At 41.2% G+C, this 27,268-nt stretch overlaps 1 protein-coding gene across 8 annotated transcripts in view; it reads right to left on the bottom strand.

Moving 5' to 3' along the window:
* The window catches only part of GON4L (gon-4 like), a 75,309-nt gene that overhangs the window by 26,973 nt on the left and 21,068 nt on the right, over positions 1–27,268 (bottom strand). For 7 of the 8 annotated variants that reach the window (XM_072829877.1, XM_072829882.1, XM_072829881.1 and 4 more), the window contains 9 exons: positions 22,044–22,237; positions 21,360–21,434; positions 21,125–21,175; positions 17,418–17,468; positions 16,999–17,094; positions 15,916–16,035; positions 14,952–15,122; positions 11,143–11,335; positions 4,617–4,718 (listed from right to left, as the gene is read on the bottom strand). In XM_072829877.1, coding sequence (XP_072685978.1) covers positions 4,617–4,718; positions 11,143–11,335; positions 14,952–15,122; positions 15,916–16,035; positions 16,999–17,094; positions 17,418–17,468; positions 21,125–21,175; positions 21,360–21,434; positions 22,044–22,237 — 1,053 coding nt within the window. The remainder of the gene's footprint in view (positions 1–4,616; positions 4,719–11,142; positions 11,336–14,951; positions 15,123–15,915; positions 16,036–16,998; positions 17,095–17,417; positions 17,469–21,124; positions 21,176–21,359; positions 21,435–22,043; positions 22,238–27,268) is intronic. The other variant, XM_072829880.1, reaches the window with a different exon arrangement.

A 27,268-nucleotide genomic window follows, 5' to 3' on the forward strand; every position in this document is an offset into this window, starting at 1 on the left:
GCAGATGCTCAACCACTGAGCTACGCAGGCGTCCCAGTCTGGATAGCTGACCCAAGAAAAATGAAACATTTGTCTGGGAGAGGTTTGCACAAGTTGAGAGCAGCTTCATTTAAGATAGCCAAAATTTTAGACAAACTCAGGTGTCCATCATTATCTGGGAATATATTTTAAAAAGATGAAAAAACTGGTAAAGTCATACAATGGAATCCTATTCAGCAATGAAAGGGGAAAAAGTAGTGACACATGCAATACAGATGCATCTCAAAAACTTGATGCTGAAAGAAGCTTTACACAAGAGAGCACACCTTATATAATTTCTTTTACATGAAATGCTAAAACAGGCAAATCTAATGTTATAGAAAAAAAACGGGGCAGCCCCAGTGGCTCAGTGGTTTAGCGCCGCCTTCAGTCCGGGGCCTGATCCTGGAGACCCAGGATCGGATCCCACGTCGGGCACCCTGCATGGAGCCTGCTTCTTCTCCCTCTGCCTGTCTCTGCCTGCCTCTCTCTCTCTCTGTGTGTGTGTGTGTGTGTGTGTGTGTGTGTGTGTGTGTCTCATGAATAAATAAATAAAAATCTTTAAAACAAAAAAAGAAAAAAAGAAAGAAAAAAACAAAACAATGGTTGCCTCAGGGAGGATGGTGGGGAAAACGATCTGGAAGAAACCTAAGAGAGCTTTGTTGGGTGACAGTTCCCTTTTCCCATAGGGGTTTGGTCACACAGGTGTCAGGAAGTCAAAAGTCACTGAATGGTACACTGAAGACTTGTGTAATACACTGTGAACACATTTACCTAAAAAAGAAACTAGATAAATACTGAGCCCAAATGAATGATATGCATGCTGAAATGTTTAGGAGTGAAGTATGCTGGTTATCTACAACCCACTCTGAAATGCATGAGGAAAACCCACGTGGATTCACAGATGGGACACAGATGGACAGAGATTCACAGCTGCAGAATAAAGCAAATACATTAAAAGTCAATTACAGAAACTAGGTGGTAGATATATGGGTGTTCAATGTACAATTTTTTCAACTTTTCTATGTATTTTAGAGGTTTCATAAGAAATTGTAATGGGGGAAGCCCGGGTGGCTCAGCGGTTTAGCACCTGCCTTCAGCCCAGGGCATGATCCTGGAGACCCGGGATCGAGTCCCACATCGGGCTCCCTGCATGGAGCCTGCTTCTCCCTCTGCCTGTGTCTCTGCCTCTCTCTCTCTCTCTCTCTCTCTCTGTCTCTTATGAATAAATAAATAAAATCTTAAAAAAAGAAAAAAAGAAATTGTAATGGGACTTCTTACAAAATAAGAAAATAAAGGCCAGGTGCACCTGGATGTCTCAGTCGGTTAGGTGAACAGCTCTTGATCTCAGCTCAGGTCTTAATCTCAGGCTTGTGAGTTCAAGCCTCACATTGGGTTCCATGCTGAGCGTGAAGCCTACCTAAAAATATATTTTTTTAAAATATATTTTTTAATAAAAAAAATAAATGCCAGAATCCAGGAGAGTGGCTTCGGTAGTGAAACATCTGGGAAGCACCGCATTTTGAGAACTGCAGAAACTTGGTATGTTTGGCACAACAGAGAAAAAAATTAGGAAAAGGAACATCTTTTACTATGCACACTCAGAAGTAAAATACATTATCTAGCAACAAAGGGCAAACAGGAATAGATCAGGTACACTTAGATTCAGTAAGGAAAATGTTAGTTGAGGGGATACTGAAGATAGAGACAAGCTGCCTTCAGAACTGATGAGCCCCCAACTCTGGAGGTTGCCCAGGCACAGACTAAAAGGCCACGTGAGAGAAGTTATAAACAAATTCTCAAGTGGGAGGAAAACCACCACAGGAACCAACCAAACTCTACGACTCTACGTTTTTTTTTTTGTTTTTAAAGATTTTATTTATTTATGAGAGGCACAGAGAGAGAGGCAGAGACATGGGCAGAGGGAGAAGCAGGCTCCCTGAGGGGAGCCCAATGTGGGACTTGATCCTGGGATCTCAGGATCACACCTTGAGCTGAAGGCAGACACTCAAGCACTGAGCCACCCAGGTGCCACGTGACTCCACGTTTTGATTTTTTAAGTTTTTGTCATCCATGTAAGGATAAGCTCTCTCATAGCGTTTGTAACATGATAATATCAGACGCAAGAGGACAAGGGGAAGGAACAAAACTGGAATTCCACCCCAGTTTTTTTTTTTAATTTATTTATTCATGAGAGACACACAGAGAGAGATAGAGACACAATCAGAGGGAGAAGCAGGTTCCCTGCAGGGAGCCTGATGTGGGACTCGATCCCGAGACTAGGATCATGCCATGAGCTGAAGGCAGACACTCAACCACTGAGCCACTCAGGCTTCCCTCCATCCCAGTTTTGTTTTGATTTTTTTTTTTAAGATTTTATTTATTCATTCATGAGAGACACACAGAGAGAGAGAGAGGCAGAGACACAGGCAGAGGGAGAAGCAGGCTCCATGCAGGGAGCTCGACGTGGGACTCAATCCCTGGACCCCAGGATCACGCCCCGGGGTGAAGGCAGGTGCTAAACCGCTGAGCCACCCAGGGATTCCCTCCATCCCAGTTTTAATGTACGATCACAGAACCCTATGACAAGAAAGGATGGCTCGTCATTAGGGCATCCCAGAGAAGTCCACTATTTGATTGGCAAAATCCTGGCTTGAAGACTGAGAACAGCACAAACTCCCGGAGAAGTTCACGGGCTAGGGGAGAAGACGGATAGGACCTGAGCAACCACAAGAGAGGCAGTCACTAAAAAACACATGAACTGTGGTAGAATGTGAAGCAAGAAATTTGCTAACTGGGGAGGATCTTCCTGAGAAGTGATCTGTAAAGTGAAGAAAATGACTGACAAAAAAGAAAGGCAAGTGTACACCAGGCTAAGAGCCAAGCAGAAATGAGATCTACTTCGCTGATCCGGCAGAGATGTCTCATTACCAACATACATGGATTAGATGCTTCTTCAAAGAACCTTCTCCTGGTTTCTGATACTAGACTTTCTTGGTTTTCCTCCTACTTTTCTAGACCTTCCTTCACAGTTTTCTCAAAGCCTTTTCGTCCTACACTCTGATTCCTTTTAACAGTTACTCTAAACTTAATTGTCCTAATATAGCAAGTAAGGGAATATCTTCATAAAGGAAATGGCATCCTAATGCCAAAAACAAGATGAAAAAGGAAATGAAGCAACAAACTAGAATATAAGTCTTAAAGGATCATGTTTACATAATTCTCTCTGCACAGAAAACAACACTATTTAAATTATAATAATTGTGTTTGAATGCTTGTAAAGCTTTCTCCATAACCTGATCAAGAGCTAACATCTCACTTACACCATGTTGTGCATGCTATTCCAAGTCAGGGTCACGTACACACTGCATAAAAATCAATACTTTCTGACATATATGTTTTCTATCATTGGCAACATAACCAGTGAAGTAACTTTTTAAACAAATGACTCAAGCCAAGTCATTGAACTGTTTTCCATGCTTCCAATCTTGTTCTCTTTACCCATCATATTAATATATTAAATTGGTGTTAAATCAATTTTGTATTTCTAAAATCCACATCAGTGCCAATGGATTTTCGTCCTGAAACTCTGAGCTCTCTTTTTTGACACATCAAAACTCAAATTCAAGGTTCTCCAGGATTGGAACACTGCTTATGTTTTCTATACCACTCACTTACACCTCCATACCAAACTACTTACCATTTTCCAAATGCATTAGTGTTCTTTCACAAGTCCATGGTTTGTGGGTAGTCTTCTACCTATTTCCAATATCCATCCATCCCGATTCACCCACAATTTCTTTCTTTTTTAAAGATTTTATTTTTAAGTAAGCTCTACACTCAACGTGGGGCTCAAACCCACAGCCCCAAGGTCAGGAGTCACACAGTCTACCAACTAAGCCAGCCAGACACCCCTCACCTCAAAATCTTATTCCTCCTTCAAAACTGAAATAAAACATCTCATCATGTGAGTCCTCCCCCAGCCCACCTACCCTCCTAGGCACCATCCACTAGGAGATTACATTCTCTTTTAGGCCGCTAGGAACCTTATCTACAACCCCTCAGAGCACCTATCACTTTGTATTCTAACTTTTTCTGTTCGTATCCCCTACTTGAGTTGAGGTCTTATAGGATGGAAGCCATGCCTTACTCATTTTGGTATAGTAGGTACAACCCCAGCCGGGGGCAGCCCTGGTGGCTTAGCGGTTTAGTGTCGCTGTCAGCCCGGGATGTGATCCTGGAGACCTGGGATTGAGTCTCACATCGGGCTCCCTGCATAGAGCCTGCTTCTCCCTCTGCCTGTGTCTCTGCCTCTCTGGGTCTCTCATGAAAAAATAAAATCTGGGGGAAAAAAAAAAAAAAAAAACCCAACCCAAGCCGGATACTGGACTCTGGGCAGGAATGTGGAATGTACCACTGAATGACTGACAGACTTCCTAAATACATATGTAAATTTAAAGAATTACAGAGATAAATGGGTAGAACAACTCAAATGTCTCCACTTGAAAAGGCTGCAAACTTCACCCTCAAATATCTGCAAAGTAAACAGAGGTGGCTGTGGCACAGTCCCAAGGAATACTCCTAGTAAACAGACTCACTGGTGATTCTCACTGCCCGGTCAGTGCGGAAGTCCTCTGTGTCTGGTTCATCAAGGTCTTCCAGGAAGTTATATTCTGGATCGTCATCATCATCAGCCTCATCTGGGAAAAAAATATTTCGGACACTTATTCTACACTCTAAAATCTTACATTTTCACTAGTGATTATACAAATCTGTTCCAATAATGCACATTTATTCTTAAGTTTTAAATAACTTCTCCCCCCATGTATTTGCACAGCTCCTTTCTGATAGCCGACACATCCCACCTAGTCTCTCCAATAAGCCAAGTTCTTTCCTTCCTTCAAAAAAGACTTAAATCTGCCAAAATGCAGCAAAAAGCCAGAAAACTGAACATATAACTTATTTCAGTAACCCCACTATGACTAGTGCATAAAAATAACACTTTTGTCAAACTATATACATAAAAGCACTGACAGTGGAAAAAAAAGGACCCTAATTCCCAACAATTAGGGAAAAACTATTATCTTGATGCCTTAGTATAAAACAGTACATATGTGTAAACATTCATGAACGTCCAATACATGCATGACAAAGTACAACACAATATAACACACAATAATCCTCAGTATGAAAAGTTACATCCCTACAATAAGACTCAGAAATAACTAAAAATATACAAAATAAACATTCATTATGTTAGGGCACAGAAGAAATAGGGATGTTCCTCTAAGGTTGATGCTATGATTCCTAGATTAAAAACTGAAGAAGTCCCTGAATTACAGAATCGTTACATAATAAGGTGATTTATATTATAAAGTTCCAGGAAAACTTTAGGTAAGTGATGTCTGGAAGAACATTCAGTGCTGATGGAAATGTCCTGCGCATGCCTGGCACAGTAACAGTGGCTCCTGGCAATAGGCGACACCTGAGAACTTGAAATGTCCCTAGTACAAGAGGGATGCCTGGGTGGTTCAGTCAGTGAAGCGTCTGCCTTCAGCTCAGGTCATGATCTCAGTGTCCTGGGACTAGGCCCCACAATGGGCTCCCCTGCTCATGCTCTCTCTCAAATAAAATCTTTTAAAAAAAAGAAAAAAAGTCTGCCAAACAGGAGTAACTCAATTCTTTACTACTATGTAGCCATTAAACGGGAAAAGTAGTCTCTGTGTATTACAATGGAAAACTGTCTGATTTATATTGTTGCTGTTGTTGTTGTTTTAAAGATTTTATTTATTTATTCATGAGAGACAGAGAGAAAGAGAGAGAGGCAGAGACACAGGCAGAGGGAGAAGCAGGCCCCATGCAGGAGCCCAATACAGGACTCGATCCCAGGTCCCCAGGACCACGTCCTGGGCTGAAGGCAGGCGCTAAACCTCTGAGCCACCCAGGTTGAATTATATTGTTAAGTGAAAGAAGCAAGTTGCAGATGCAAAGTAATATGTATACTATGATTCCTTTCATGGAAAAAAATTGTTGAGGTGAATATGTGCTTGACTGAATACACAGCAAATAACCAGAAAGCATTAAGATGAATATTCCCCTCTATGTACCCTTCCACCACAGTATTTTCATTTTTTTGTAATAAATGAGTATCTTTCATTAAAAATAAAAATATATACAATTTTGATTCATAATCACTGGGAAATCCACACCGATTAGCCTCAACCTAACCTGAAGTTTTTCACTCCACATTTATACTCATGTCATAATATATTAATTTGCATTATTTATAATATACCTAATTTTTTAAAAAGATTTTACTTACTTATTCATGAGAGACATAAAGGAAAGAGGCAGAGACACAGGCAGAGGGAGAAGCAGGCTCCCTGCGGGGAGCCCAATGCAGGACTCAATCCTAGGACCACAGGATCACACCCTGAGCCAAAGGCAGATGCTCAACTGCTGAGCCACCCAGGCATCCCTATAATGTATCTATTTAAATGTCAAGTCTTTGTGATCCATTTGTGTGTTAATGTTCCCAATAAAAATTCTTTAAATCCTTACGAATGGAATCCTGTCTTCCCAATCTCTATAGTCCTTTCTATGGAATCCTGTCTTCCCAATCTCTATAGTCCTTTCTACGTAAGCATCTTCAAGGCAGGCTCTATACAAACATGCCAAACAATGAAAGCCCTGGGAAGAACTCTGACATGTGGGTTGTGCACACAGGTGTGGAAAGCCCTATCTGTGTGCATGCAAGGACTGAGACAGATGGCTTCTGCCCACAGCACGCCAGTGGGCCAGCCCATATTCTCAGAACACCCGTTTGCCACACACATTGGAAAGTCATTAGCAAAGTTTCCTCTGAGTTCTTAGCTTTTAGCTCCTTAGTTGTGGAACCTGCCCTCTTATTCTTGACTGACTGATGAAGTCAACATCCACCTAGCTGATGCCGATTTGCTGTGCCCCTCCAGTGTAGCCTCTCAATTACTTCTGACAAATGAGATTCTCATTTTTAATACTACGCAAATCAGATGGCAGTAGGAATAGGCAAGAATAGCCACGCAATGTTAAAAACAGAGCAGCGTACAGCTGGAGTGTGGTTCTGGGATCTGTCCAGCACCAGTCCTATTTGTCAGCACTCTAAGTTAAGCCAGTGGATCAGTATCTCCCAGACTAGCAGTTTCCAATCCTTTATGATGTATAAGAATTAGATCCCAAGGCCACATCCTCTGGAGATTTGGACTCAGTCAGTAAGAGGTGAGGCCCTGGAATCTCTATCGTTAACTAACACAAGCCAGCACACACACCAGTCCTTTCGGGTTCTGGGATGAAACCAGGAGCAGCACTGCCCTGGGCTCCCAAACACTTGATACCTGAGACCCTGCCTGGCCTTTCTTCCTGGACAGCCACCGTCTCAGCTCTTGCAGCCATGCTGATGGAAATCAGGGAAAATCAGGGCACAAGTTGCCAACAAAGATAAAGCCACAAGGACCTGCCTTAGTTCCTGTCAATATTTTGTCTTAGCCTAGGCCTAAAGACAAAAAGAGGCAGAGCTTGTTTATTTATTATTTAACAAATGCTTTTTATCCCTGAGACTTCCTTCACTGGGATACATTCCTAGAACATTAAAGCAGGCTCAAATTCTAGCAGCATAACAAACTGATTCTTATAATAAAGCTAAGTTTTTTAAAAGATTTTACTTATTTATTTATGAGAAACATAGAGGAGAGAGGTAGAAACACAGGCAGAGGGAGAAACAGGCTCCCCACAGGGAGCCCAGTGCAAGACTCGATCCTAGGACTACAGGATCATGCCCTGAGCCAAAGGCAGATGCTCAACTGCTGAGCCACCCAGGCATCCCTATTTTGTTGCCACAACAAAATTCTCAGAGAGATCTGTGAAATGGATAGAACTACATTTGTCCCTGTTCATGCCCTTCTGCAGAGATTCTGAGCCTTGGTATCATGGAACTTGAGATGGGTTGGTAGAAAAAGGTAGTGTCGGGCAGCCCGGGTGGCTCAGTGGTTTAGCACTGCCTTCAGCCCAGGGCCTGATCCTGGAGACCCGGGATCGAGTCCCTCATCGGGCTCCCTGCATAGAGCCTGCTTCTCCCTCTGCCTGTGTCTCTGCCTCTCTGCCTGCCTGCCTCTCTGTGTGTGTGTGTCTCTCATGAATAAATAAAATCTTAAAAAAAAAAAGAAAATATTTGAAAAAGGTAGTGTCAATGAATAAACATCAAGAGATTTATAGATCCCAAAAAACTTTCCTTTTTTTTTTTTTCCCAAAAAAATTCCCATACAAAAAATCTGTGATCCCTCTGGATCATGAAACTGTCATTGTGGGTAGGAGCTTTCATAATTATCTTTATACAATATTTGATTTCTTCCCCCCAAGCCTGTATTGTTTCTATAGTTACAATGCAGAGACTAGATGGCTTGTAGGAGGACATGTCCCAAAACATCCGTAATATACATAATCACCTATCACCTCCCTCATCTACCTCCTCTCCTCGCTGGTGCTGGCATTATTGTCAAACACCGGGATCCCTGGGTGGCTCAGCGGTTTAGTGCCTGCCTTTGGCCCAGGGTGTGGTCCTGGAGTCCTGGGATCGAGCCCCACATCGGGCTCCCTACATGGAGCCTGCTTCTCCCTCTACCTGTGTCTCTGCCTCTCTCTGTGTATCTCATGAATAAATAAATAAAATATTTAAAAAAAAATTATTGTCAAACACCCTTCAAAGGCCCAGCTCAATTAACCTTTCTTTCATGGAGCTGTCTCTGAGCTATCCTAAATAAGAATGCTTTCTCCCTCTTAGAAAACCTTGGAAGAGCATTTATGCCACTTTTATGACATAGCTAAGTTTATTCAAGTTCATTCATCCGAAATGTACTGTGCATCTAACAATGGACTTCCTGCACATTTTAATCTTTAATGTAATGATTATGCCCCCCCTCCTTTTTTTAAGGCTTTATTTATTTATTCAACAGATAGAGAGCACACACATGCAGAAGCAGGAGGAGCAGCAGGCAGAGGGAGAGAGAGAAGCAGACTCCCCGCTGAGCAGGGAGCCCGCCACAGGACTAGTCCCAGGACCCTGGGATCACAATCTAAGCCAAAGGCAGATGCTTCACCAACTGAACCATCCAAGGGCCCCAGGATTACACTCCTTTCTCTCTCATGATTCTAGCACAATGTCTCATAAAAGGAGAACACTTGACAAATATTTACCAAGTGATGTATCACATAATTAATAGCTCCATAAGGTCTATTCAAGGACTTACTCTCTTTCATTCACTTATGCTGACTTACTCCTAGCCTTACCTACACAAATATTTATTCAATCTATCTCCATCAAAACTATATGTTCTCTTATTTATCTTAATGCATTACTCTTGGGATGCCTGGGTGGCTCAGCAGTTTGGCGCCTGCCTTTGGCCCAGGGTGTGATCCTGGAATCCCAGGATCGAGTCCCACGTAGGGCTCCCTGCATGGAGCCTGCTACTCCTCTGCCTATGTCTCTGCCTCTCTCTCTCTCTCTGTGTCTCTCATGAATAAATAAAATCTTTAAAATATATATTTTTTAAAAAAATTACTCTTTTCAACATGCAAATCCTATGTAACTGTTTGTAGAAAACAGAGAAAAGAATAAAGATGTTCTCTGTAGGTTGTCTGTAATTAGACTTTTTTAAAAAATGTGAATCTTCCACAGCACAACTAGAGAATATTCTGGTCACTCTCTACTGAAAAGTCAAAAAAGAAACAAGAAGAACAAAATTTCCCTGGTTTTACCAAAAGAATGTGCCAACATCTGGAATCACTATAAACTAAGACAATCTCTAACATCTTCTAAATCTACCAAAGTTTTATTGCACAAAACGTGAACAATGATGCCCGATTTCCACTACAGTACAAAAAAATCCCCAAAGACAATTTCTATAACATTTCTTTCACTAGATTAAAGTAGTTTCAGTTTTTTTTTTTTTTTTAAGATTTTATTTATTCATGAGAGACACAGAGAGAGAGGCAAGCATATAGGCAGAGAGAGAAGCAGGCTCCTCACAGGGAATCCCATGCAGGACTCGATCCCGGACTGGGATCATGCCCTGAGCCGAAGGCTGACACTCAACTGGTGAGCAACCCAGGCATCCCATCAGTTACATTCTAAAACAAACAAAGGATTGCAGTAGGGATTCTTACACCACGGATGACTGTAGTCAATACTGTTTTTGTCCAAGAAATGCTCCTTCCCCACTTCCGGAAATACTATCACATCTTCTGGACAACTGCCTGCTCCAAGCACTCTATTCCCATGGGTGCTGCCAATCACAGGACTCCATGCTGAGTCCCCTATCAATACCATGCTGCACCAAGAGTGGGCCTGTGACCACACCAAGCCAATCTGAGTTGTTCCTCTGGAGTTTTCAAACTGGAGCCCATAGGGAAGAGTCCTTCCAATGTGAAGACAAAGCAAGACGTAAACGGTGTGCTCATGACCACAGGAAAAAAAGGTCTGAGAATGGACCTGAGGGACAAAAAGGGGCAGAAACACCAGCTCCAGGGATGGAAGGAGGCCCTGTGACGGTAGGTTTTCCCGCCCTCCTCAAAGGCCAGGTCATTCGACTTTAGTTCAGTATGGTGGCAGCTAATGCTCCTTCACATGCATTATGAGGATCCCTAACTAACATGGGTCTTTGAGTGAGTCAGTGCACTCTCATGAAATCGTGTATGAAATTATGTCTGCACTTATGTTTCAGGGATGACTCTTCGCATTCAAAAGATTCCCCAAAGGATTTATAACCAGCACACTGTAACACAGTGAATGGTACCGTGATAGCGCTGTATGCTGAAGATGGTAGCTACACTTGTGGTGAGCACAGCATCACATGTAGTCTTGATAAGTCACTACGTTGTGCACCAGAAACTAATGGAACGTGTGTAACCCATACTCAAAGATTCTTAGCTCAAAAAAGAAGGGGACTTAACTACCAATTTAAAGCAAATTCTGAGTTAAATACAATTAAACTCAGTTAAACCAAAACATCCCCTTCCTTTAAGCTTCTAATGAAAATTCTACCACAGAGATAGTGGACAGAGTAGGTAAAAAAGGCAAACAAACTCACTTACCCTCATTTCCCACATCATCGTTCATGAGTCCTCCCAGCCAAACCTTCCAGTCCTCATCATCTGCTGTATTGGGGTCATACATGTCTGGAGTGATGTCTGGAGCCCGGAGCTCTGCCTCTAGCTGCCCTAGGGGAACATCTTTCAGAGGCATCTTAGAGCGGGTTCGGAATGCGATGAGGCTATCATCCATGGGCTTGCAAACAAAGAAGGGATAACACATGTCACTCAAGGCTTGGTGCTTCCTAATTCTCCAAACCTCCTCAGACTTCTTGTACCTGCACACTTCTCTTCTTGGCTTAAATCACAAGGTCTCTTCTCTAAACAATTTGGGTCTCTTATACTCTGAGAAACTTTAAGTGGTACCAGTTTTAAAAACCAACATTTCAAAAACATTTATAATAGCTTTACTAATATAAAATTCATCCTTTTGAAATGTGTAACAGTGCCTTTTATCATATTCACAGAGCTGTGGGCCTTCATCAGTAACTAATTTCAGAACATTTTCTTCACCTCTAGCAGAAGTCTCAATCCTACTAGCAGTCGCTTCCCAGTCCCTGACAACCACTAATCTACTATCTCTACGGATTTGCTTATGCTGGACATGTTATATGAATGGAACCCTACAGTACGTGGCCTTTTGTCTCTGGCTTTGTACTCACCATGATGTTTTCAAAGTTCATCCATGTCGTAGTGTGTGTCAGTAACTCACTCCTTCTCACTGAATAAAATCCCATCTACACTTTGGTGTGTCCATTTATCAGGTGATGGAAATCTACGTTGTTTTCACTTCAGGAAACTTTATTTTAAGTAATGCCACAATGACCATTTGTGTACTCTTTTCTACTAGGATATATGTGTTAAATTCTTCTGGAGTAGACTTTCTGAGCCACAGGGTAACTATGTTTAATTTTTGAGGAACCACTAAACCATTTTCCAAAGTGGCTACACCATTTCACATTCCCACCAGCACTGTGTGAGGGTTCTATATTACCACATTTCCCTGCCAACACTTGTTATTTTCCATCCTTTTTATTATAGCCAGCCTAGTGGGTCTGAAATGGTATCTTGTACTTTTCATTTGCAATTTCCTAACAACTAATGATGTTGAGCATCTTTTCACATGCTTACTAGCCATGTGTGTCTTCTTCAGAAAACTATTCATATCCTTTACCCATTTTTGACCTCGGTTGTCATTTCATTGTTGAGTTATAGGAGTTCATTATATATTATGAATACAAGGCCCATTATGCCTATGTTTTCCTCTATTACTTTTATAATTTTAGCTCTCATATTTAGGTCAGTGACTTACTTTGCATTAAGTTTTGTATTTGGTATGAGGTAAGGGTACTTTACCTTTACCAAAAGTACTTTATATACTTTTGGATCTGGAGCTCCAGTGGTCCCAGCACCATCTGCTCAAAAGACTACTCTGGCACCATTACTGGTTTTGGCATACTTGTCAAAAATCAGTTGACCATAAATGTAAGGATTTCTGGGCTCTCGATTCAGTTCCACTGATCCACAGAACTATTTTTATGCCAGTACCAACCTGCATTGATTAATTTCGTATGATTACTTTAACTTTGTAATAAACTGTGAAATCAGGAAGTGCAGACCTCCAACTTGTTTTTTGAAGATCGGTTTATTTATTTTGGATCCCCTGCATTTCCATGTGAATTTCAGGATAAGTCTATCAACTTCTGCCAAAAAAATTAAAAAGCAGCTGGGTTTTGGATAGGGATGGTACTGACGCTGTAGGTCACTTCAGGAAGTCCTCCCTGGATGACTGCACCCATGTACTGACAGACTTCTCGGTTTCCTCCCTTGCTCTCCTACAGACTGTTGCCCACACCTTAACCAAAGGGAAATGTTTAACATGAATCAGAAAATATCACACAAAGCTCTTCAAATGTGAAAATAAAATCTAAACTCCTTATCATGTTCCCAAGACCCCCCCAATACTTAGCTCTTGCCCAGCTGTCTCACCTCACCCCTATTTTTCTCTTTCATCATCCACAGGCTTCAGCTTGTTTCTGTCCCTTATACACATCAAAGCGCTGAATGTGCAGTTTCCTCTGCCCAGGACACTTTTCCCCAGATCTTTTAGATGCATGGCTCCTTATAATTCAGATCTCAATTCAAATGTCACCTCCTCAAGGAGACCTTTTTTTTTTTTTTTAAGATTTTATTAAAAAAAAAAAAAAAAAGATTTTATTTTTAAATAATCTCTACATCCAACATGGGGCCTGAACTCACAACCCCAAGATCAAGAGTCAGGTGCTCCACTGACTGAGCCAACCAGATGCCCAAAGAGGTCCCTTCTGGTCATCCTGTGGAAGCACTCTGATAGGCATTACCTGATTTCTCTGCTTTTATTAAGTTTATAGCACCTACCACAACTTGAAATCAACTGTTTACGGTATCTCTCTGTCAAATAATCTATAACCTCCAAGAGGAAAGAACTTTCTGTCTTGTACACTGTTATTCCCCAACTTCCATCATTTGGGACTTGTATGAATAAATGGTTACACAAAATACTATCACCCCCCCAACACTATTTACTCACCCCAAAGCAGAGTGATTAGACTAAATGACCCTTGGATGGGGTCATTGGAAGGGTGTTCTATTCGATGTTCTCTTTTTAAAGTTTTGGACATATTTTTCATTAACCTACAAGACTAGTGGAAAAAAATAGAAACATTCAAAAGAACTGACTAAATGGTGAAATTTAGAAAGTCATCAATGGACAGTGACCAGTGTCACGACTGTTTCCAGCAAGAATAAGCAATGGATGCTAGAATTAGTGGGCAAAAAGATGGCTGGCCTCAAAGCATATCCCCTAAGATATGTATAAATTAATTTAACAATGAAAAAATAACTTTATAATAAGGAAATAAAGCAGACATCACCATAACCATGGGATCCCTAGTCACCCAAGAGATGTCACAAGCCTTCTGATGTGACACACTGGGGAGAGCAAATCGATTCTGTGGTATTTGGGCCAAAAGTGCATGACCTGAATCTAATTATGAGAAAATATCAGAAAAATCTGAATCGAGGAACATTCTATAAAACTAATAGTCTATACAGGTCAAAAATGTCAAGGTTATGAATAACAAATACTGAGAAACTGTTCCAGATTAAAGGATGCTACAAGGGACACCCAGCTAGCTCACTCAGTAGAGCATGGGATTCTTGATCTTGGGGTTGTGAGTTTGAGCCCCACGTTGGGTGCAGAGAGTACTTTAACAAAAAATAAACATGCTAGGAGATAAGACACTACATGTGGTCCTGGACTGGGTCTGGCATCAGGGGGAAATGTTTCTTTTTCTAGAAAGGGCCCTATTAAGACAACTGGTAAAATCTAAAAAAGAATTTTTCCAATATTACTTCTCTTCGTAACTGAATGTCTTCAGTTTTAGAAATAAACATGACTGTGTTTAAGGGTAAATGAGCAGCATCACGACTGCAACATACTATAAAGTGGTTCAGGTAAACAAGTATGTGTACAGAGCGAAAAAGCAGGCGGGAACATGAAGAAATTCTGCTAAAGATTACAATCTGGGTAATGCGCTGGAAAGCTGTTCCCGTGTTCTACCTTTTAAAATGCTCTCCATGACATACCTTAGTCCTTCCCCAGGAGCTGCAATTCTCAAAACAAAACATGAACCAAACAGACTATCAAAGACCTGCATTTTCATGACTCTTACTCAGTCACCAGAATTTCTGTCTTCCTGTCTCCCTCCCTAACCTGAGCGGCAACATTACTCCATTTGACTCCGTCAATGATTCAGAGTTAGGCTGTTTACCTGGAAAGAGTCCATGCATATGGGACTGGAGGCCAGCTCCTCATCTACTGCATGCAACTTCTCCATGAAAGTACTGTCCCTGGTCTGCTTGGGCTTCGGGGGGGGCGGGGGCCCCATGGGCACGACCTCAGCACTGATGTGCCTGACGGCAGGGGCGGGGACCTTCTCTGCCTGATTAAAAGAGACAACTGTGTTAAAAAATGAAAAGGAGGGAGGGAGGAGAGGAGAAAAAGAAGGAAGAAGAAGAAAGAATAAAAAAGGAGCAGGGGGAGGGGGTACATCTTGCCCATACTGGTGCTACTCCTCTTCCCATCCAGAAAGAACTCCATAAAAACAAAAGCACTGTCATATATTAATATAATTAGGTTCCATTGTATTTCCAATGTAGCCAACAGGATGCTACTTAGTTTACCAAAAGTGGGAAATCTAATAAAAATGGCTTCAGGACAGTATTAGAAAGAAGACAAAGGTGGAAAAGAAACTGCTCATCACTTACATTTGGCCCTCAATGAAAACTCAGAAAAGCGCTCTCCGAGTTCCAGTTTCCCTCTCAACTGTTCACTGACTTAAAGGACTTTGTTTTGTTTTCACGTTTGGTTGGTTGGTTGATTTATTGAGAGAGAACATGAGCGAGCACACAGACAAGCAGGGGGATGGAGAGAGAGAGAGAATCTCAAGCAGATCAGTGCTGAGCACAGAACCTGACACCACCTCAATCTCACAACCCTGAGTCACAACCTGAGCTGAAACCAAGAGTCAGATGCTTTACCGTCTGTGCCACCCAGGCACCCCAACTTAAAAGACTCTGAAACCTGAAAACTTCTAATCAGCCAAAAGGATGAGGAAGGAAATGACACAAATAGTGATCTTGAAGCACTTTGGTAAAGGTGACAGCTTGGCATCATCGCCTACGGCCAGTTTTCTGCAGTCCCCTTTCCCTCATCTCTTCATGACGCAGACTCACCTCTGACAGCATGCTCCCCTCCTCATCGGTCTCAGTCATCTCAGAAGATTGCCTCAACCTGGACTTCTTTGCCCCCCGTGGAGACGAAGCGGTACTCTCAACATCACTTTCCAACAAACTCTAAAAAACAAATCCGGTTCACATCTCTATTTCTGCCCCTGCCTCATCCCACTGAGTCTGAAGTATCTCAAGAAAATGAACCAGTTTAGTCAAAGTAAGAGAAAATAAGGCTTAAACAGAAGTTTAATATTCTGAAGGTAGGCACACATATCGGACTGCGATCCTCATCCGAAGTATAAGACAATGGCTTAAAATTCCTTTACAAACAAGTCAAATACACTAAGAAACAGAATATCACCCAGAATGAAATGAACACAGTGCAGCCGTAAGCAACAGTATTGACGAACCAGAAAGGATTAATAATGGAATAAAGAAAACAAAAGCCAGACACTATGGGATGTCTGGGTGGCTCAGCAGTTAAGCATCTGCCTTCAGCTCAGGGCGTGATCCTGGAGTCCCAGGATCGAGTACCATGTCGGGCTCCCTACATGGAACCTGCTTCTCCCTCTGCCTATGTCCCTGCCTTTCTCTCTCTGTGTCTCTCATGAATAAATAAATAAAATCTTAAAAAAAAAAAAAAAAAGCCAGACACTAGAACACATACACAGTCCACAATATAAGGTTCAGAAACAGTACAAAACAGGACTAGAGTGTGTCATGTGCATACATAGGAGAGAAAACTATAAAGAAAAGAGCACAAGGAGTGCATTGGCAATGCTAGATTTAAGGACTTTGGAGAATGCTTCATGACCTCTGGCCTTATAATTATTTAAGCTGTATTTTTAAGTTTTTATTCTGTGTACATTTTATATGTTACGTATGTGTTCTATTTCATAATATAAAACACGAAAACATGAAGGGAGTAAAGAAAACAGCTCACAGTCCTGGATTTATGCAAAGAAATTAGCAGAAAGAAGAACTGTGTCTCCATAGTCTCTACAGAACAGGTAACAATATTCAGGAAGCTTTACTGAGCCCAACTGTTTCTACATTAGCAACTACCACTCACAAGGGAGCACTGACCTCTTCAGCCGTCTCATCTTCCTCTTCATCATCTGGCTGGTACTCTTCATCTGAGGAGTCATCTTCTTCAAGGTGGATATCCACAAATTGAGGAGGCTATGTAAGTACAATCACAGAAAGAAATGAATAGGAAACACAAATCATATGTATTTGGAAAGTAAGAGGAAAAAAGCAGAGCAGGAAAAAATAAATCCTAAAGAGCACAATGAGCAGCTAAAGCAAATAACAAGAGGCAGGGGTTAAAGAGATCTCTAGCATGAGAACCAAACCTAAGAGGAATAGGAAGGAATAAAACAAAGATCAATTTAAAACAAGAAGATAGAGCCCACTAAAATTAACAAATAAGAAAGAAGTACTTAGGCTTCAAAACTGATGAAGGCTTTCTAGAAAAGAATAAGAATTACCTCTTCCAAGTTTACCTTAATTTCATTGGCCTTCTTAATTGGTGAAATATTCCATGTTGGAATTACCTACCAATAAAGAATATAAATTATGTTCTCTTAACTGAAATAGATGAGTTTTCATTTTTACTTCCTCTTCATCATCATAAACAGCCACATACCTAAAATGCATCTGCAGTGATGGAGGGGTATTATCTCTGAGGGTACACTCTCAAATATTTGACAGACTTGCCAGAAGAAGAGGAAAGAAGAATCTATTTCCGTCATTAGCATTTCTGTCTTTTTTTTTTTTTATAAGAAATCTTGTCTCTTTTTTTTTTTTTTAATTTTTATTTATTTATTTATGATAGTCACAGAGAGAGAAAGAGAGAGAGGCAGAGACATAGGCAGAAGAAGCAGGCTCCATGCACCGGAAGCCCGATGTGGGATTCGAACCCGGGTCTCCAGGATCGCGCCCTGGGCCAAAGGCAGGCGCCAAACCGCTGCGCCACCCAGGGATCCCAGCATTTCTGTCTTAAAGCTAGTTAAGACTCTAGATACTAGAGAAAGTTCTCTGTCTTTCCTATCTTTTTTAAATAAACTCTACTCCCAACATGGAGCTCAAACTCACAATCCCAAGATCAAGAGTCACATGCTCTACCGATTGAGCCAGCCAGGCTATCTTGCCTACTTTATATTACAACTTGCGTTCACATGGAACAATGAATTTGAAAACTATTCGTAGGGACACCTGGGAGGCTCAGAGGTTGAGCGTCTGCCTTTGGCTCAGGACGTTGATCCTGGAGTTCCCAGATCGAGTCCCGTATGGGGCTCCCTGTGTGGAGCCTGCTTCGCCTCCCTCTGCCTATGTCTCTGCCTCTCTCTGTGTATCTTATGAATAAATAAAATCTTTAAAAAAAATTATTTGTAAACTATAATAGTACACATACGTAAGATATCATAGGTAATAGTAACTTTTGGGCGTCAATATTTTTTAATTACACAAATCCACTGTGAGTATGCATCCTGACAGCCAACCATGACCAGTTTTTATGGAAGGACAACTTATTTTCAAACAGTATCGGAAAAAAAACAAGAGACAGATATACAGATAAAAAGCAAATATGGCAAAATTTTATAGTTGTTAAATCTAGACGGAATATTGATTCACTATAAAATTATGTCAACTTCGGATGCCTGGGTGGCTCAGCGGTTTAGCGCCTGCCTTTGGCCCAGGGCATGATCCTGGAGTCCCGGGATCGAGTAATGTGTCGGCCTCCTGGCATGGGGCCTGTTTCTCCCTCTGCCTGTGTCTCTGCCTCTCTCTCTATCATGAATAAATAAATAAAATCTTTAAAAAAAAAATTATGTCAACTTCTTATATGTTTTAAAATAACAGAGTTGGGGGTGCTAGAGGGCTCAGTTGGCAAAGGGTCTGCTTTTGGCTCAGGTCATGATCTCAGGGTCCTGATTGAGCCCTACATCAGGCCCCCTGCTCAGGGAGAAGTCTGCTTCTCCCTCTGCCCCTGCCCCTCCACTCTACTCATGTGTGTTCTCTCTCTTCTCTCTGAAATAAATATTTTAAAAATAAAAGATATAAAATAAAATAAAATAAAATAAAATAAAATAAAATAAAATAAAATAAATAAAATAAAATAAAATAGTCACAGGGAAAAGTTTTTTAGAGAATTTTTTTAAGGCTCTTGCATGCTGCGGACAAAAAAATGTCCCTGGAATATGTAATTTCTTAACCATTTAATGTGACCCAATGAATCACGTTATGAATAAAATCCGACAGGCCACTGGGTTCCAGCTCTACAAGGAGTCTTAGACTCTTCACATGTCCTTGGCCCTGCCATGTTCTAGCCACTCATATCACTCTGTTGAGCCAGGCCCAATACAGGGTAAAGGGAATGATGTGATACAGGTTCACACCCTTCCCATATTTGTGTCTGAACCAATTACGCCTCCTACTGTCAAATCCACGAGGAAAGTGAAGAGCATGGGGAAGTGTGCTAAAGTCACCATATTGAGTATTAATCTTGGAATTTGTTTTTTAAAGATTTTATTCATGAGAGACACAGAGAGGCAGAGACACAGGCAGAAGGAAAAGCAGGCTCCATGCAGGGAGCCTGACGTGGGACTCGATCCTGGGACTCCAAGATCATGCCCTGGGCCAAAGGCAGATGCCCAACTGCTGAGCCACCCAGGCATCCCTGACCTCGGAATTTAATCCCTGCTCTACCCCATAAACTATAGTCTTGGGTTGTCCAAATTCTCTGCATTTATTCATGGTTGGTAAACACAATCCAGAGCCTGATTTGGATCTCTTTGTTTCCAAATCAAATATGGAACTAATGTTAATTATACTCTGTATGTCAGGTAGACTTCATAGAACTTCCAACTCATTGATGGCTGCTTTCATCATAGCTAGCATATATGTTCACTTGTGATCATTATTTCCTGGAGAAATGAAATTCCACTTTGTGCAACCAGGGTTAGCCCATTAGACAAAATAATATGAAGGGCTGTCAAAAAAAAAAAAAAAAAAAAGCCAGTGCAATTCGAGGCTGCAATGAAAGAAATATGGTATCTGGAACACTGAAGGGATAAGGTAACTTTAATCCATATAGTTAGACCACATCTAGAGTAGGAGTTCCACATAAGGTATATTTCTAAAACGATATGGACTAACCAGGCACATTCAGAAAAGGATCAGACTAGTGAAGTCTTGTCACATGAAACTGATAAAAAACTGAGGGACATTTAGCAACAAAAAAATATTACAAAAAGACATACTAGTTTTCTTCTATTAGAGGAAAGGTCATGTGGAAGAGGAACAGACTTATTTCTTCTACAGAGCTACAAAGAATAGAACTGGGGATCCCTGGGTGGCGCAGTGGTTTGGCACCTGCCTTTGGCCCAGGGCACGATCCTGGAGACCCGGGATCGAATCCCACATCAGGCTCCCAGTGCATGGAGCCTGCTTCTCCCTCCCTCTGCCTGTGTCTCTGCCTCTCTCTCTCTCTCTCTCTCTGTGCGACTATCATAAATAAATAAAAATTAAAAAAAAAAAAAAGAATAGAACTGGACAAAAGGACAAAAACACAATATGCACTTTGGATCCATTAGGCAAATCTTCCTCACCGTCAGATAAAATGGACTACCTCAGGACTGCTGCCTGCCTGTTACAGAGGATGAGCACAAACTAGACAAATGGGTCTTTGCATCTGTGCCAGAAAACTCCAGAAGCCTTCTAGCAGCTTCCTTCAGTGAGTGCAAAACAACCAAATGCTGTTTCTAATAATGCATATTCCCAGGCCCTATTCCAGGTCTGAGGTAAACTATGGAACACACATTCTCAATAAGCACTCTTGAGGGACTCCACTCAGGGTGATCTGATACAAGTGCTCCCTAGAACACAGGTTGAAAAATACTACTCTAAACCCTTTGCTGCATATAACCTGAATAGAAAAGCTGACTTTGCTTAGTACTTTCGACCATTCTAAATGGTTATCTACCTAGTACTTCCAAAAGAGCAATACTTCCACATCAACTAAAATAAACTATGATCATGATTCTGTATGTTGTCTCTATTTATCTTTTACAGATATGTCTCTGAAGGAGGCAAATCCAGACCATGATAAATCTTTCCTATATTAGTTTCCCTGCAAATAACCTAGAATTAGACCATATTTACCTAACTAAAAAAAAAAAAACAAAAAAAAAAAAAACAGAACACCCACCACTCCTTTTTCCACCACTTCTTTCAGTTTAGAGCGTGTCATTTTGGGCTCCTGAGGCAGGGAAAATGAGAAGAAAACAGTCAATAAAAATCATCATGTGAATCCTGGGTTTTGAGATGCTAACTCTATCCCCAATATCCAGCTATTTACAAACTCCCAAGTGACCTCCTGCACTTAGCCCATTTACGGATAGCTCTGCTCTAACAGCATTAAAAAGTAACAATCAACTACTCACAAACATTGGCATATCTTCCGTCTCACTGATGGCTGCTTTCATCATAGCTACCACATGCTCATTTGTGATTACTTCCTGGAAAGATGAAATTTCACTTTATGCAATGAAGACATGTTACCTAGATAACACCCACTTCTCTGTAAGTCTGCCAGATGTGCAGTGGAGAGACAGGTGCTTCTGGTTGAGATAAGCCTGCTCTGGACAGAAGCACACAGTTTCAAAGGGTCACAGAGCAGGAACGCATCATCCCACAGCTACCAGGAACAGGAAAGAGTCTGAGTAAGTGACTCTAGCTTCTGAGAAACAGTAACAAGCAAGGAAGGTTTTATAAACGGCTGTGTTGACACAGCACCAGCACACATGCAGCGTACACTGCCACCGGGCATCTTTTCACACCTATCAGCCCACAGGTAAGTCCACTGCAAGCATTATCTTCAAATCTGCTAAACAAGACGTAAAGATATCAAGTCAGTGGAGGAAGAAAGGAATAGTTCACCTCCCCAGTTATTTCTCAATGTGTGTTCAGATTTCAAACGTGTGCTGAGTGCAGGGGGAAAGCCGCCTTGAAATGTAAAATGCTGCAGCAGGTGCAACTCACAAAGTCAAGAATCCCCATTCTACCAACCCAGATTTCCCCAGCATGTGAGCTTTCTAGCCACACGACCAGGCCACTGCCCTACTCACGTGGAGGATGTTGCGCACATTGACAGCGGTCAGGTTGTGCTGCTTGGCGCCATCCTCAAGCGTGCGGTCCAGCGCGTCATCCAGCTTCAGGTCACAGGTGCACGTGCCTCCCTCAGGTCCCCGTGCGTCTCGCTTCCTCTTGCTGCCCTTTCTCTTCCTTCGCCTTCTCTCACTTTCTTCGCCGCTTTGTTCTTCTGCAAATAAACGGAGAACATCACCAGAATCTCCAAAACCACTACTCCCAGAACTTACCCCAATGGGCCAACAGTAAAGAGGAGAAGAGGCTGCCAGCAGGCTGGTCTTGGAAATCAGAGCAGCCACACGGTGGCCACAGTGTGGGTGCTTGGTGCCAAAAACCCCACACCCGCTGCACACTGGTACAGGTCAGCCAGTCCTCTACACTGATGCATACTTACTCCTAACAACCCAAAGAGGCAGGGACTATTACTTTTCTCATTGCAGATGGAGAAACTTAGGAAGAGAGATTAAGAAACTTTCCCAAGACCCTTGTTCTCTAGCCCTGGCATCCACAGTCCTAATCACTACTCCATATTGCCCAGATAATACACCAGAAATCCTGGGTCTGTGCTTCGGTTCTGGGTGACCTCAGCAAGAGGCTCATTTCTTTCTTTTGCAAATACAAGTATCTGCCTATCAGGTATGCCATGTAGATGAAGTGAAATAATATACACCAAATGTGCTTTATGCCAATAAAACATTATACAATGTAATTCGGCATTATTATTCTATTCAGTCTAGAAAAGAGAAAAACAAGGAGCAATGGATAAAAAATTCACTCTGAACCATATCAAAAAAGGGGAGGGGGAACAAAGTTATCTCTACTCTACCAGAAGAGAGTATATATATAATCAGACAAAGGGAAAAACTTCTTGATTCTTCGAATCTGTTAAGTCTTGAAATAGATTATCATGTGATACCAAAATGAGGTTCTCATCCCTCTGATGCTTTCTGCCTGCTACCCTCTGAAAACAAGGATTAGAGAGGATTATCATGATGACCTTCTCTCTGTCTAAAAAGATTTTGTGACCTTCAAGCCATATTGTGGCAATATCTACACAGTGAAAAGTTATTAGTGACTTTATAAACAATTGCTTCTGCACTTGTGAACACACATGAAGAATTTGATAAATGTACGACTTTCAAGCCAATAATTATTCTTAAAAAATTAGACGTGCAGAGACAAATAATCACATTACTCATGTCAACATTAATTATTTTTGCAAAAAGATGGAAAACTCCTAAGTGTCCAGTATTACAGGAATGGTAAAAATGAACACCGGATTATTCATACACTGAGCCATTAAATTAGAAATGGTCTTTTCAGGGGGATCTGGCCAGTTCAATCATAAAGCATGTGACTCTTCATCTCAGGGCTGTGAGTTCAAGCTCCATATCAGGTGAAGAAATTACTTAAATAAACTTTTACTTTATAAACTTTTTTTTTTAACTTTATAAATAGTCTTTTTACACAGTGGTGGAAAGAGTAAGTGTCTACCAAGAGCTCTTAATGATACGGAAAACTTTCTGATAATGACCTTGAAGAAGAAAAGGAAAAGACAGAATTCAAATATGCGCATCTTAGAACCCTGTCCCCTAAATCAGATGCACTGCTTCAAAGTGCACCCCACAAGATACCTGCAAAAAAAAAAAAAAAAAAAAAAAAAACTCCCCAAAGTACCTAAAGAATGATAAAGCTCTTTACTACTTTTTTGGTTATTTTTTGAGAAAGCAGCAGAAGGGGAATTACACAGAATATACAACAAAACCCACCTAAAGACGCTTGTATATATATCTTTTCCCTAAGTCTCTCTTCTCATCTCAATGGTTCTCTATAAATTCTCAAATAGCTCTCTCCCCACACTCTTCCTGGAGTGAAGAACAAGCCCCTCTCTCTTTGCTCCTCCCTTCCCTCTTGCATCCTCTTTCAAGCACACCAATCCAGCCAGGGCTTGGCTTCTGTCATACACCCTTCCCTCCTCATCTTCCCTGAGCTGCACAGAAAAAATGCTCTGGTGGTGGCAGAAGAAGGATTTCTGAAACCAGAGAAGACTTTTTTTTTTTTTTAAGATTTTATTTATTTATTCATGAGAGACACACAGGGGCGGGGTGCACAGACACAGGCAGAGGGAAAAGCAGGGGACTTGATCCCGGGTCTCCAGGATGACGCCCTGGGCCGAAGGCGGTGCTAAACCGCTGAGCCACCTGGGCTGCCCGAGAGGTTTTAATTCAGCTTTATACCTATATCGTAGCATGTTATTAGTAACACTGTCAACTGTAAAACTAATCTAGGGGGGAAAGTTTTAAAGAGATGATGGAAGTTCAAACTGTTAATACTGTATCAGAAACAATAAAGTTTGTTAACTAAGACGTGACCAAAAAATTAAATATTCTTTATAAAATTTAGATTTATAAAGTGTAACCAAAATTCACAGAAAAGAAGGCCAAAGAAGGATGTGTACAAAAAAAGCAGCTAAACTTCCTAAAATTTTACACAGTTATTTGATGAGGAATCAAACTATTCTTTCAAACAGAGTATCTTGGGAATACCTGGGTGGTTCAGCAGTTGAGTGTCTACCCTCAGCTCAGGGCACGATCCCGGAAAGGAATTTCGGGATGGAGTCCCACAATGGGACTCCTGCTTCTCCCTCTGCCGGTGTCTCTGCCTCTCTCTGTGTATCTCATGAATAAATAAATTCCTTAAAATAAATAAATAAATAAAACAGAGCTTCTAAAACTGACTTTGACAAAGAGCCAGTTTGCTTTTGACCAATCCACTGCAGACAAATATTTTTATAAAATAAAATAAAGAATGTAGCCATCAGGGCAGCCCGGGTGGCTCAGCAGTTTATCACTGCCTTCAGCCCAGGGTGTGATCCTGGAGACCTGGGAACAAGTCCCACGTCAGGCTCCCTGCATGGAGCCTGCTTCTCCCTCTGCCTGTGTCTCTGCCTCTTTCTCTTCTGGCTCTCATGAATAAATAAATAAAATCTTAAAAAAAAAAAAAAAAAAAAGAATGTAGCCATCAGGGATGCCAGCGGTTGAGTGTCTGCCTCCGGCTCAGGGTGTGATCCCGGAGTTCTGGGATCGAGTCCCACATCGGACTCCCTGCAGTGAGCCCAGGTTTCTGCCTCTCTGTGTCTCTCATGAATAAATAAATCTTAAAAAAAAAAAAAAAAAAAAAAAGAATGTAGCCATCATATCAAAAGTTATAAAATTTCTAAGCTTTTACTCTCGGTTTCCTTAACTTATTTTGTTTCAAACCAGTTCTCAAACTGGCACTGGTTCTCAGACCACACTTTCAGTAGCAAGACTGAAAAACACTTAGCCCCACTAAAAGTACTATAAAAGATGAAATATAGGGATGCTTGGGTGGCTCAGCAGTTTAGCGTCTGACTTTGACTCAGGTCGTGGTCCTGGAGTCCCCAGATCAAGTCCCGCATCTGGCTCCTGCATGGAGCCTGCTTCTCCCTCTGCCTGCGTCTCTGCCTGTCTGTGTCTTTCATGAACAAATAAAATCTTTAAAAAAAAAAAAAGATGAAATATAAAAATTATTTAAGTGACTTATGAAAAAAGCTTATCATAACTTTTTTTTAAAGATTTCATTTATTCATGGGACAAAGAGAGAGAGGCAGAGACACAAGCAGAGGGAGAAGCAGGCTCTCTGCAGTAGGGAGCCTGATGCAGAACTTGATCCCAAGACCCCAGGATCATGACCTGAGCCAAAGGCAGATGCTCAACCACTGCGCCACCCAGGTGCCCCCAGCTTATCATAAAATTTAAACATAAATATTTTCCGTGAAAAAACCATTACAGTTAGCATAATTCCATTTAGAATACTTATAAACATGCAAAGTGGGGTTAAACCATCCCAGTGTCTAAATTACATCACACCTATTTCTCCTCTGATTTTTTTTTAAGATTTTTTACTTATTTATTTATTCATAGAGACACACACAGAGAGAGATAGAAGAGTTAGAGACACAGGCAGAGGGAGAAGCAGGCTCCATGCAGGGAGCCTGACGTGGGACTCAATCCCAGGTTGCCAGGATCACACCCCGGGCTGCAGGCGGCGCTAAACTGCTGCACCACCAGGGCTGCCCCGATTTCTGATTTTATTTATTTATTTATTTATTTATTTATTTTTTATTCATAGAGACACACAGAGAGAGAGAGGCAGAAGCAGGCACCATGCAGAGAGCCCGACGCGGGACCCAATCCAGGGTCTCCAGGATCATGCCCTAGGCCGCACGCAGCACTAAACCACTGCGCCACTGGGGCTCCCCCATTTCTGGTTTTAATGCTAAATTTTTATTAGGGAATATATGTCTGAAAGAAAATCTAATAAATTCAAATTCCAACACATTACACAAACAATCCAAAAAAGAACTGATAATTCAACTACTTGTTATACTGTTTTAGAACTAATCCTTTATCTTTTAAAATACTGGGATACCACCAACTCTATGAATTGTAAACAGCTGAAATTTAGACGTTAATAAAAGGAAGCCACTCTATAAAGATCAGGCCAGAAAAGATACAGAAGAAAATCTAATTTTCCTTTCATGCAAAAGATAGAAGGTGGCTAAAAACGACATATTCCCTGAAAAGCAGATTTAATGATGTAACCAATTAACTAAAAATATAATGCACCGTAAATTTACTGTAAAGTGGATAAAGTAAGTAAAAACAGTGGGTTCTACAATATCTGAATCACCAATGTTGCTCTGATATATGAAAACAGTTGCTTAATAGCCCTTCAAAAACACACCTAGGAAAAAAAAAAAAAAAAAACAAAAACAAAAAAACACACCTAGGATCTCTGGTTCTGGTCACGACAATGTATTTAACAGATGAAACCTTCCTACCAAAAACAACTGTAAAACTATATACACTTGGACAACATAGGTTTGAACTGTGCAGATCCACTTATTTGTGGATTTTTTTTTTTTTTTTCAATAAATACACTACAGGGCAGCCCGGGTAGCTCAGAGGTTTAGCGCCACCTTCAGCCCATGGTGTGATCCTGGAGACCTGGGAACAAGTCCCACATTGGGCTCCCTGCATGGAGCCTGCTTCTCCCTCTGCCTGTGTCTGTGCCTCTCTCTCTCTGTCTCTCATAAATAAATAAATAAATAAATAAATAAATAAATAAATAAATAAAGTACAGTTCTGTAAATGTGTTTTCTCTTCCATGATTTTCATAA

This window comes from Canis lupus, chromosome 6 (genome assembly GCF_048164855.1).
Source record: "Canis lupus baileyi chromosome 6, mCanLup2.hap1, whole genome shotgun sequence".
Lineage (NCBI taxonomy): Eukaryota > Metazoa > Chordata > Mammalia > Carnivora > Canidae > Canis > Canis lupus.